This window comes from Hippopotamus amphibius, chromosome 7 (genome assembly GCF_030028045.1).
Source record: "Hippopotamus amphibius kiboko isolate mHipAmp2 chromosome 7, mHipAmp2.hap2, whole genome shotgun sequence".
In the NCBI taxonomy this organism is placed as follows: domain Eukaryota; kingdom Metazoa; phylum Chordata; class Mammalia; order Artiodactyla; family Hippopotamidae; genus Hippopotamus; species Hippopotamus amphibius.
Window position 1 is genome coordinate 42,834,615 of NC_080192.1, and position 13,274 is coordinate 42,847,888.

General features: G+C 35.4%; 1 protein-coding gene across 11 annotated transcripts in view; it reads left to right on the plus strand.

Moving 5' to 3' along the window:
• Window positions 1-12,874, plus strand: part of KCNC2 (potassium voltage-gated channel subfamily C member 2) — a 212,068-nt gene extending 199,194 nt beyond the window's left edge. Inside the window, exons 2-5 of one of the 11 annotated variants that reach the window (XM_057741994.1) lie at window positions 2,480-3,407; window positions 5,487-5,651; window positions 11,121-11,215; window positions 12,297-12,332. In XM_057741994.1, coding sequence (XP_057597977.1) covers window positions 2,480-3,407; window positions 5,487-5,651; window positions 11,121-11,182 — 1,155 coding nt within the window. In that variant the 3' untranslated portion in view covers window positions 11,183-11,215; window positions 12,297-12,332. Of the gene's footprint in view, window positions 1-2,479; window positions 3,408-3,807; window positions 3,952-5,486; window positions 5,652-9,683; window positions 9,719-10,252; window positions 10,390-11,120; window positions 11,216-12,054 lie in introns of those variants that run through there. The other 10 variants (XM_057741990.1, XM_057741989.1, XM_057741991.1 and 7 more) reach the window with 10 other exon arrangements.
• The last annotated feature ends 400 nt before the right edge of the window (window positions 12,875-13,274 follow it).

The following is a 13,274-nucleotide window of genomic DNA, read 5'->3' on the forward strand; positions in this document are numbered from 1 at the left end:
TTCTTTTAAAGGTAGCTTTTTAAAATTTTTTATTTATTTATTTATTTAAATTTATTGGCTGCTTTGGGTCTTCCTTGCTGCGTGCAGGCTTTCTGTAGTTGCAGAGAGCAGGGGCTACTGTTCATTGCAGCGCGCAGGCTTCTTAGTGTGGTAGCTTCTCTTGTTGCGGAGCACAGGCCCTAGGCGCATGGGCTTCAGTAGTGATGGCACACGGGCTTAGTTGCTCCGTGGCATGTAGGATCTTCCTGGACCAGGGCTCGAACCCGTGTCCCCTGGCAGGCGGATTCTCAACCACTGCACCACCAGAGAAGCCCAAGACTTTACCTTTTAAAATATCTGTGGGGTTCTAGTGAAATTAAGTATTAGAACAAGTAGTTGATTTAAAAAGAACTGTATATTTATTGGGCTTCCTAGGTGGTGCAGTGGTTGAGAATCCACCTGCCAATGCAGGGAACATGGGTTCGATCCCTGCTCCAGGAAGATCCCATTAAAAAAAATAAAATAAAAAGAACTGTATATTTATTTGTACGAAGGGAAAGCTGAGTGAAAAAAATATGCCATTATCTCACAGTGAGAAAGATGATAGTCAAATTGCAATGTCAAAACCAAGGGAAGTTGGAAAACAGGCATGGAAAAATAAGTCAGAGCCTTGAAAATGACATGCCTTATAGTACTATATGAATGATGTACTAATTGACACACTGCATAGAAACAAGTCCATAAGTTGGGGTGGTAATTTCCTTTTTATTTGAAGTATAGTTGATGTACGATATTATATAAGCTTTAGGTGTACAACATAGCGATTCACAATTTTTAAAGGTTATATTCCATTTATAGTTATTAAAAACATTGGATAACATTCCCTAAGTTGTACTATATATCCTTGTAACTTACTTATTTTATACATAGTAGTTTATACCTCCTAATCCTTTACGCTTATCTTTCTCTTCTGCACTGGGGTGCTTCTTTAAGGCAGATAATCTCAGTCCTAAGCTTTTTTTTTTTAGTCTTTTTGTATATCTCTTATGCATTTGGCGAGATTTGTATATCTCTTACATTGAAACTCAACCAGGGGAAAAAAGAGGTGGTTTCAATCTTTTCTTGAAACTGGGATATTTTCAATGTCATGGTTGAGAAGCAGGTATTAGGGAAGAGCTTTGGGTTTGGGATATACCCTATTATTTCTAAATAAGGGCCTCCATCCACTTGACTGATGACCTCCTCCTCCTGAATAATTCATTTGTTTAGCCATTCAAGGAATAGTCTCCTGGTATTCATTAAGCATGCTCAATCTGAGAACATTGTCAGAGAGCACCAGGAATCTGCCAGCTTCTTTGAAAGCCCCTCATGCTGACAAATGGCAGCAGTGCTAAACACTGGGTTTCAAGTTTTCAGATCTTTAATATTAAGAAGTATGTGATCCCAAGATAAATAAATGTTTCAACACATTTATATTCTACATTTGAGAATTTGGTAGTTATGGGAGCCGAATCTGGGGCAAAACTTATCAACTTAGTGTCTAAGGTCTATCATTTTGTAACCTTATGACTTTGGAAAAGTGACAAACTCTGTGACTGTGAAAGGTGATGGGGTAGTGTTGTTATGAGTATTGACATGAGTTAAGTATGTAAATTGTTTTGAAGAGTGCCCGGTACTAGTAAGAAGTACATAAGTGAGAGCTTTTATTATTATTCTGTATTAGTAGGTGTGAGTATTCATATGTTATTGACCGAAAAAATGTTGAATTAAAAAGAAAAACCCTGCAACTTTATAACACATTACTCTAACATTTGAAGTTCTTTTTCAGGAGAGGAAGAATGCCTTTTAATTTGTTCCTTACCTCTTTCTCTCTCTTCAGTCTCGATGTCGCCTCTTCCGCCTTAGATTTGCTTTTTTGGACAAGACTCCACCTTAAGTTGACATAATTTAAATGGTAACATAGCTCAAATATTTTTTTTCATGTTCATACCTCATGACAATCTGAACATTATAGAAGAAACATACACTTAAATATGGTGGCTTCCAAATTTCCATCTGTGTGAACTGCACCTTATATTTATGGTTGTAAATTTCAATCTAATATGTCAAGATTCCTAGGATCATACACAACATCTGGAGCCATTGTCTACATTTACTTTTTTTTCCAGCCTGTTGCCCTTTAACATTCTTTCGCAAGGATCTTTATGCTCTTTTTACAGGTATATTTTCTTACACAGAAGAGTCAAATGATTTTGCAACATAAGTCAAAACCTTTTATCTAATGTAAGCTGAAGACAGAACTTGAAACATATTTCCTGTGCAACTCTAATGAATGTTGCTCACACTTATCTTCTTACACTTGAGTGACATGCCAAGTGAAATCTCCAAACATGCGTTTATACTTTTTCATCTACAGGGATCAATGCTCTTAGACTTGGCATGAAATATATTATGGTTCCGATCACTCTATGTTTCTTCTTTATTTCTTTTTTCTCTACAGTTTATTGCTTTTGCTTCTTTGTTCTTCATCCTGGTTTCAATCACAACTTTTTGCCTGGAGACACATGAAGCTTTCAACATTGTTAAAAACAAGACAGAACCAGTCATCAACGGCACAAGTGGTGTTCTACAGTATGAAATCGAAACGGATCCTGCCTTGACGTATGTAGAAGGAGTGTGCGTGGTATGGTTTACTTTTGAATTTTTAGTCCGAATTATTTTTTCCCCCAATAAACTTGAATTCATCAGAAATCTCTTGAATATCATTGACTTTGTGGCCATTCTACCCTTCTACCTAGAGGTGGGACTCAGTGGGCTTTCATCCAAAGCTGCTAAAGATGTACTTGGCTTCCTCAGGGTGGTCAGGTTTGTGAGGATCCTGAGAATCTTCAAGCTCACCCGCCATTTTGTAGGTCTGAGGGTGCTTGGACACACTCTTCGGGCGAGTACGAACGAGTTTTTGCTGCTGATTATCTTCCTGGCTCTAGGAGTTTTGATATTTGCTACTATGATCTACTACGCAGAGAGAGTAGGAGCGCAACCCAATGACCCTTCAGCTAGTGAACACACGCAGTTCAAAAACATTCCTATTGGGTTCTGGTGGGCTGTAGTCACCATGACCACCTTGGGCTATGGAGATATGTACCCCCAAACGTGGTCAGGGATGCTGGTGGGAGCCCTGTGTGCTCTGGCTGGAGTACTGACAATAGCCATGCCGGTACCTGTCATTGTCAACAATTTTGGAATGTACTACTCCTTGGCAATGGCGAAGCAGAAGCTTCCAAGAAAAAGAAAGAAGCACATCCCTCCTGCCCCTCAAGCAAGCTCGCCCACTTTTTGCAAGACAGAATTAAATATGGCCTGCAATAGCACACAGGGTGACACGTGTCTGGGCAAAGACAATCTACTTCTGGAACGTAACAGATCAGGTAAGGCACGATTTCAAATGCATGCCATTAAATACTTTATAGACCAGTATGTCCCTTAAGTAGAAGGCAAGCATTCGCATTTTCTGCAAATGTTCATGAGTTTTCAGTTCTACCCCTTCACAAAACATTTTGTTTGTGTCAGGCTTGTAGATAGCTAGATTATAGTTTTTCTAAATGAATTCTAAGTAGAAATCTGTATAGCTGGTCTATAGAGTTCTCCTGCTTTAGTGGGAATGCCCTTTGCTGATGGTGCCAATATTTTCTTTTGCCTGTGTGTTGCTCTTGTGCCAATGTTTCTTTGTTTCCCTGCACGATGTGATGGTATGATATTGGACGTTTTCCATCCTTCATTCTCAAAATGTTGATCTCCATATCATTTGGCTTGGTGTGTTTGTCTCAGTTTTATCTCTGCCACATGGGGCCATGCATTTTAACCTAATTCACAAGAAGTTATGTAAGAAGAATGGATGTTTACATTTCAAAGGCCTAAACACCAAAGGGGTGATATGTAAGATAGCCCTTTTGAAAGTAAAGGCTTTCCTCAGTAATATTATGGAGGGTTGATTAAGTTTTCATTTATTCCTAAATAAGGGTATTTCAATATAATCCCTTTGAATTGGGTAAGGTGCTATGTAATATAATCAGCCCAACATTATTCAGGGGATAGATGATCTGTTTGGGGTAATCAGTAGCAAGGTTGAATTTTTCTGTGGATTTCCTTTTTTACGCACTCTGCATTGGGCTCTGTTCCCTCCCAGAACTGAATTTTGGACAATTTCCTGCTCGAAATTAGCTGAATTCCTATTCCTCTCTATTGTCATAGATAATCTAGAGTTGACTGACTGTAAATTGACATTCATTTTGCTAAAGCGATAGTTAATAGTGTCATCTCTACTCTATTATGTCTAGTACAGGTGAAATATCTTGTAGATTACACAATTTAGTTTTTTATCCACTATGAAAAGCCTAGATATATGCATTCCTATAACTTAGATAGATTTAATCTTTTTCTTATAGAAAAATGACTTAATGACAATCCCATGTGAATAATTTTGCATTATTTAGAAATGACACCAATTAAACCAAACAAGCAAGCAAACAAGCATAAAAGGCAAGTGATATTTTCACAGTTCCCCTCCTCAGCTTCCAGAAGTTATTATGGGGTAAATGGGGAAAGAAACCCAAAAAACTGGCTGGAACTGAACTGCTTTTTAAAAGATTCTGTTCACAGTCCTTATGTTTATATAGTAGATTGTTTTGCAAATTCTGTCAATATGTATCTGAGAATTGTTATGCCAAGAATGTCTTTATGAAAGATGGAATTCAGTTGGTGTGGCGGCTCTCATTAGACTGCTCTCAGGTACCTGTGCAGAGCCCTTATGAAGGTCATGGAAAGCAGGGCACACCCTCAGCCTGAGCAAACATTATTATAAGCTAGTATCTAGGCTGATAGGATGTGAAAGTCTTTGGCAAGCATATAGAAGTAAACAGTTGTTTCAAGGGCATTTGGAGAAGTTGATTTTGTTCCGCTGTTATGCTCAAAAATATTACATCACTTCAAAATCGAGAACCTGGACATAAAGTTTGTGAACTTTGGGACTATTTTCGTTATGATTTTTGGGGAAAATTACTTTCAGAAAATAATAAAAGCATGCATCTTAAAGCACTGCAAAGATGAAGACTTAGGAGCTTTTCCTTCAGTAGGCTCCACTTTTAAAGATGTCTACTTGCAGTAACTAGATAACATGACAAAAATGGAAAGATATTAATTTGTGTGCTACTTCATCATCACACTTATTTTGAATTCATATTAGTTGTGTAACAGTCATTGTCCTATTAGATAAAATCCAAAACGAAGTTAAAATTTCCCAAAGAAAATTTCTCTCCTTTTCAAAACATTTCCATTTCGCTCCATGTAAATTTTTGTAACAAGTGATGAAAATTCTTTTTCTTATCATGATGTGATTATTGTGTTTTGTATATCGAGTGACTGTACTATGGACATTCAGTGTAAACTCTTTGTACTGTCTCATTTCCTCATCCATCACTGTCTGTCAATGGGCATGGTGCTGTGACCAGTGTTATCAGGTGACGACAGTACAGGAAGTGAGCCGCCATTATCACCCCCAGAAAGGCTCCCCATCAGACGCTCTAGTACCAGAGACAAAAACAGAAGAGGGGAAACATGTTTCCTACTGACGACAGGTGATTACACGTGTGCTTCTGATGGAGGGATCAGGAAAGGTAGGCATGGATTTAATCAGATCCTAACAGGTGACTTAGCAATCAAACGCTGCAAATATCTGGAGTGATGTAAGATGCTCTTTCATCATTTTCTAGGAATAAGTGTGCCATCATAATGTTCTTTTCCTCATCACATCTTCTTTCATTATAGACATTTAAAAATACATATCATAACAGCCAACTTGATTGTCATATCTGAAGGGCATTTCACGCTTCTTTCTGTTTTTAATTTTTTGGTTTTTCATTTGTTTATGGGCAGAATTGTAATGAAGTATTTAAAAATTAAGTCGTCTAATTATTTTGATATAACGTATTCAGCAGTCTTTAAAACTTATCTTTTTTCCTATAATGAATTAAACTCAGTAATTGACTCTATGCATATATTTGATAAATAATTGATAATTATAAAACAATAATAAAGCTTTTTTCAAAGTAAAACATTAAACATACTCTAATTGTCTCTTATCCAGTATTGGGGCAATTTTTTCCCAGTGGTTTATCTGAATGTCAGAAGGTTGCTAGGGTCCAAGATCCTCAGTGGTGTAGAACAGTATACCCCACCACTGGAAAGGCTACTTAAGCACTTACAAAATACACTTACAGAGTTTCTCTTCAGGGCAGTAATGATTTTAAGTTTATTATTATTTTTTAATTGATACTGAACAGTGCCTGGCACATAGAAGATACTTAATAAATATTTGTTGAATGAATGCATCGTATTGGACAGACATCTTGGTTAAGGAATACAGCACAACACTGAAGCTCCACTTCCCTAGATTGTGCCCATGCTGACCGTCCGTGACTATTCCTTCGGTGCTAGTTTTTGTCTTTGTTTTTGTTTTAGTAAACTTTACCAACCAGACAATTGGACCCTTTTTTCCCTTCTTAATAAATAGTTTTGTGACACATAACCCACTGTCAAAGTGCTGATATGCTCTTAGATTACCTCCTGCTTTGAGAATTCCAGTTGCTTTAGTACCATGGTTAGTTTTCTCTATTGACAGAATAGAGAAAGCATTACTAATTTCTTATGAAGAAATAATTTCTTATGCGATTGACTGGATTTGAATGAAAAGCCACTCCAAAACTTTAGTGTTAGTTGAACTGCATTTTTAAAATATTGTGCTTATTTGCTGTTCATTGCAGTTTCTTCCTATTGACTATTTTACCATTATAAACTGAAAATACTTATTTCCTGATGCCTACTTTCTTTGAAATAGCTCATTACTCATGTTGTGCTTCTATTTCATTTCTTCTGAGCACTTTATATTGTTCTTTCTGTCTCCATACCTGTGTGTCACAAAAGAGAAGACAAAAGACTCTTCTTTCGTTTCTTTAATATGTACTATTTTAAATCCTTCTTCATTCTAAGAACATTCATTCTCTGCATCTATTCCTTGCACCAAAATGTATTTTAATTATTTGAATAGATTTGATTTTTTGCTATTTTATATTTAAATATTGTAACAATTTTTAAATATTTTATAAAGATAGTTAATATTCTATCATAGTACTTGAGCAAAATATATGTACATATGTTAAATAATAATATCTAATAATATAGAACATAGTATTTTAAGTGCATTGTACTCAAATCACTATATATGTATATACATACATATTCATATATGTATATATGTATTTTTATGTAATATGTGGTTAGATTTATGTACATTTTGAGCATTATTCAATAAAGTATCACATGCAATATTTATACTAGAGTTACATGTTTAAGAATCTAGCTAGAAGTTTTTTCTTCCAAAATATTGTTAGACAATATTTTGAATTTTAAACTGTCAAAGGGGATCACATATGAAAAAGGGCTTTGCAAATTATAAAACACCGTATAAATATAGTTTTTCTGTAAAATGGCAAAGTTTCATGAGCAAAGCAATTCATAAGATATTCAGTTGATATGAAAGAATTATACATGCAATCTTATTTTACAAATACAAATTCTATCAGTGAGAACATCTTTGAAAACTCATTTATGAGCTTGTTATTCTTTGTCATTTCTCATCCTCATCAACTTCTTTTTCATTCTTACTTAACTCTTTTGCAGATTTGTGTTTTTTTTCCCTCAGTCTGGTAACATTTCTGGCTAATTTCACTTAATCTTCTCAGTGTCTTATTTTGTCATGTCTATAAGAGATGCATTTCTTCTCCTTTTTCCTTTATGTAGATTAGAGATGTCTCCTATTACTCCTACTCAGATATTTATTTCCTATATGATTTCTTCCTTACCTTTCAAATTGGTTTCTACACAAACCTGATTTTAGAGTTATGAAAATTCTCCCCTACATAGATGAGAAACATGACTGGATTCCCATTGTATTCTTTTTCTATCAACAAATGTAAATGTAGTTGGGCATATATTAAGAAAACGTGTGGATTCCCTAAACGAGTGAACTCCCGAAACTTAGAACCTGTGTTTTTATTTATGCAGTAGTTTTAGGAAATCATTTTTAATGAGCACAAACATACCCATTGATAGTACATGAATAGGCAGCTTCAATCTTGCCCCAAACTAACATGTGCTCTTAAAAACTGTATAAAATGTATACCATGTATTTAGATGTTAGTTCAAATTGGGTTCAACATTGTTTATTCCCATGAATTATATTTTCAGTTGTTCCATTCAGTGCAAGTTTGATGAGGCAAAATTTTATCAAATTTTCTGTTCATAAATGAACCTGGAGAATAAAGGAAGAATATATTTATATAAATAACTTATAATTTCACAAGTTAAATACTTGTTACTAAATTATAAGGGAAGCCTTCTCAAATGGACACTGAAATCATAGTTATTAAAAATAAAAGGACCTATAAACAGAATAAATAATATGTTAATAACTATAATTCAGAAAAGTAGCTAAACAGTTAGATTGGCAACCAAGATTTACATGTAACTAACATGATTAATGTAAATTGTCAAACAGATTTTTACCTCTTTGGAAGTCTTATAGGGAACATGGCGACTGTGGGGAACAAGATGTACATTTTTATAAGGGTGATTTATAGTTATTAACAACCTCTTTGGTTCATACATATTCACTAGTTTGGTTTTAATCAAAACTAATCAATGTTTATAGCCTACTTTACATTTTTAGGTTACACTAAAAATCCAAGTCAACGTGGATAAATTTTTCTTTCTACAATTCCCAGTTATATTTCCAATCTCATTATAGAAGAGTAGAGATAACTAACCCTCTAGGCATGTGAAGGTGCCTGTGTAAGAATAAATGACTTGAAATTCCATTTTAATTATTTAAGACATTCTCCTATTAACTATTCCATCGTACACCAGAGTAGAATGAAATATATACCACCTCCCATGCTTTATAGCTCAAAATACTAACAAAAAGTATAGGCAGATAATTTTCTCATTAGCAGAAATTATGTCCTGGAGAACTTTATCGTAGTTAATGGATGATGTAAATTTCCATCTACAAACTATTAAAGAAGACATCTAATCTGCTGAAAGTTTGTGGGTGTATATGCAGGGAGGGGGTTCCTGCTAGTCAACCTTACCCCACAGTAGAGCTATTTCGTTTTCCTGGTCTACAATACTTTTTCAGCGGACCTGTCAGAACATTTATTTGCTAAGCTGTATGATATGACTACTTTTTCAGTTAATAGTTGCCCGACTTTTAAAACAATTTTACCTCTAACTTTATGCTTTATGCTTTAACCTTCCTCATTTACCTGCCTCTTTTTATTTTTCCTAATAAAAAATACTAAAATATGTGAATTCTTCCAAAGGTGAACTTGATAGGGTGTTGCTTGAGTAGCTAAGGCAAATCAGTGGGTTAAGGCTTCTGGGAAGAATCTTTCATTCTGTTAGTCCATGACTATCATGAACAGAAGATTAGAATGCAAGATAGTAGAAAGAAAAGGTAGATTAAGAGCAAATTGTTCTCAGTTCCTGGCGGGGGAGAGTCAGTTGAAAATATATAATCAAAATCAGACTTTAATTTCTGAAATTATGACTATATTCATTTCTTTTTTTTTTCTACTTTTCTTTAATACAAGGCATTAGAAATGGGCATTCATTCTACATTACCTAGATAATGGCATTAAAAGCCATTATTTAGGAATCATCCTTTTAACCCCATAAAGTAGGAAGATTGAATATGCTGGAAAAGTTGTCCATTTAAAGTTAAGCATGCTTTATTAGCTTCATAAATAATAAAAAATGAAAAGAGAAAAAAATAGCTTATTTTTTTAAGGAACATATTCTGAAATTTAGAAATATTTGCCAAATTTGTATCTTACTTAAGTTGCTTTGCCTAATTCTTAAAAGCTTTCTGATATTGTGTATGCCAAAATCACATCAATACAAACTATAATCTGGGAAAGAATAGATTTTGAAGTATTGCAACAGTGATTTGTGATAGCTGGCTTAATCTTTGTGAGGGACAGCTACAGTGAGCTTCATTTTTTTTTTTTTTTAGAGTTGTAAATTGTCTCAATATTGAATTCTTTGTAAACAAATTCTTTGAGCTCAAAAATAGCACTTTTGATTACCTTGCATGATATTGTTTGTCTGTGTCTATTTTTTGGTTGAATTCAACTGATGTCTGTGCATTTTTTCATAAAAGGATACGAAAAATCCAGAAGCTTAAACAACATAGCGGGCTTGGCAGGCAATGCTCTGAGGCTCTCTCCAGTAACATCACCCTACAACTCTCCTTGTCCTCTGAGGCGCTCTCGATCTCCCATCCCATCTATCTTGTAAACCAAACTGCATCAGTCGGCTAAATTGTCTTAATTCAAATACTGTTTACCCCATAATGGAAATAATTAAATGTAGAGTTACTCCAGGCTCCATTAAGACAGTATAAATCCTGCATGATACTACTATCTGAAGTCAGAAATGCCATTTGGGTAGCTAATGAATCTTATCCTGGCTTTAAATGAATCTTATCCTGGTAGTGCTACTACTTCTCCATATTAATTGCCCTGATATCTTTTTGCAATAAAATGACAGATAGCATCAGATATTGGCCAGTACCCTAAAACATAAACATAACTTCAGGGAGATATATTTAAACCAGTGTGCTTCCAAATGCCAACCACTTCATGGGAACTTCATTTCTTGTGACTCTCTAAACCATTCTGAAGATGTCTGGGATTCTATTTTGATTGCACACAACATGACTTTGGTCAGCTCATTTGCATGGACCATCTTGTCTCTATCACATGAAAGCAATGTCACAGAGTTCGGGGACCATGGATGGCTCGGGTTGTGTGTACTTGCATCGAACCATCCTGCTGACGTGAAAGCACTGGTCAACTGTTCTGCATGTTGAATTGCGGGGCAGGGAGGGCGAATTTCTCCTTGACATTTTTTTTTCCTTATTCTTTGAAAAAAATATTTGTTTTAAAAGGTTTAATTTCTTGATTGATTTACTTTTCTTCCAAAATGCTGTATTGGAGTTCTGAATGTCTCTGGTTGTTTGCACACAGATAACTGCAAAGAGGTTGTCATTACTGGTTACACGCAAGCTGAGGCCAGATCTCTTACTTAATGGCTTGGGGAAGGCACAAAACATGAGAGAAAGGTAACTGCCAGCCAGGCTTGCATTGTTTAGATAGGAATTGCTGCTTGGTACTAGAGTCATATCTATATCTATATATATATATATTTTTTTTTTTTTTTAAATCCCAGAATTTGTCATCATTTTCAGAGGCAGAGTGCCAAATATCACTCAAAGCTCTTCTCTTTCTTACCCCCTTCCTTGATTTTACTTATTAATTTTTTTTGCAAACAACAAAGAGCATTGTTGTTCACAGGAAGCTTTCTTGACCAGCCTTAAATTTCTGACTCACAGGATTAATCAGATGTTCAGGCAGTGTTTAATCAGGTGCTTTGTCCTGTATGTTGTTCTGTCCGTATGTCTTAGCTCCCTGTCTTAAGTGTATATGCCATCTGTCTCCATGAAGCACAGAAATGCCTTGATAAGGTGTTCATGATTTTAGTACTGGGTCTTCCCCCCACCCCCTGCCTTCTTTGTTATTTGGAACAAGCCTCTCTGCTTTGTGTATAAATTAATGATGCCCCGTAGACTACCTAAGTTAATCGGTACTGTGAATCTTTTTGATAAGCAGGATGTAAGCAGCAATTTCACCATCGTATTTGCCTGCTGCAGTGTCAATTTCTACACCTAGCAACCAGAATTCATCACTACACTCCAATGAAACCCCCAGGGTGTCTTATTCAGTCCAAGTGGAAAAATTGTTTACATATCTCTACAAATGCAATAGCAGTAGTGTGTTTGGTGTATTGGGCATGAGAGGGAAGAAAAATGCCATACTATAAATTGAGACATAAAAATATTTCTAAGGCATTTAGAATCCTTGAGGCTGCTAATTCCTAATGCTCATGTTTATTTTTGATTAGGAAGACAATTGTCACTTTTATGATTGGCCGCATAATACGTACCACTTTATATCCCCAAGTCCTAGAGCATGACCTGCATGTCAAAGACCTTGTACAGCAATGTATTTACTCAGACATAAACATCTGATATTTAGAGATTCAGTGATGCTTTTGATAACACCACACATAGAAAGTTATAATTACACACAGCTTTATGGTAAAGAAATTAATATACTGTCTGGTGCTGCTGTTATTGACTGCAGTGTTGTACAGAATTTATCATGGATTTTTGACTGCTGAAAAAGGGACAGTGGAATTTAGCCATACCAAGGACTGTACTGGAAATAGACTTCTGCTGCTGAATGTGCCCTGATGTGACCAGGTTGCATTTGGAAGAGATCCTCCCGTCTTCATGAGGCATTAAAAGCTTATAAGAGAACTGTGGCTGGAACTCGTTTGGTGCTCCCCATATGAGTGGTCTGCTTATGGACTGGCCGGGGTCCATGGAACAACTGTAAATACCAACGTGTGTGCATGGGGCAACAGCTTGGGCCATCTCACAACAAAGGAAGCCAAATTCACGATCAACATCTCTGGAGCTTCAAGTAAGGCCCATACATCTGTGAATTACCCCTCATGGACCTGCAGTAGATTGTGCTGTGAATCATAAAAGCAGTGATATTGGTGTAGTGTAGATCTGTCTTAATTTCCCTTATTTCTCCTTTGTTGGTTGGATCCATGAACACTAACTGTGTCATTTTTTAAAAAATAAACCACTTATATTACCAGCTTGTCATATTATGTTGTGAAATTTTCAGTGCCTATTTATGAAAACTGACCTATTTTGAGTGCCACATTTGTTTAAGTTCTGAAAAATTGTTTGACTTAAAAAACTCACTAACATTATTCACAGTTTAAGTGTTTTGTCATTGTTACCTCAATTATAACTACTACAAAAAATAAAATTCTGGCAATGAGAGTATTTTTTTATTAAATGGTCAAGGAACAATATCAGTATATAGTAGAATATTAATCAAATTATATCCTAAAATGTATATTTTGCATAAAAGAGATATTCTTCAATCAATTACTTTTTTTGTGAGTTTTGTGGCAAATGAAGCTTGTACTTGTCTTTAAAACTGTTGTAGTTGAAACTGTATAAGAATTCTTCATCTTGCTTAATCAGTATTTCCAGAATCTATTAGTTCCCCTGGGATTCTGAATATTACGTATAACCTAAT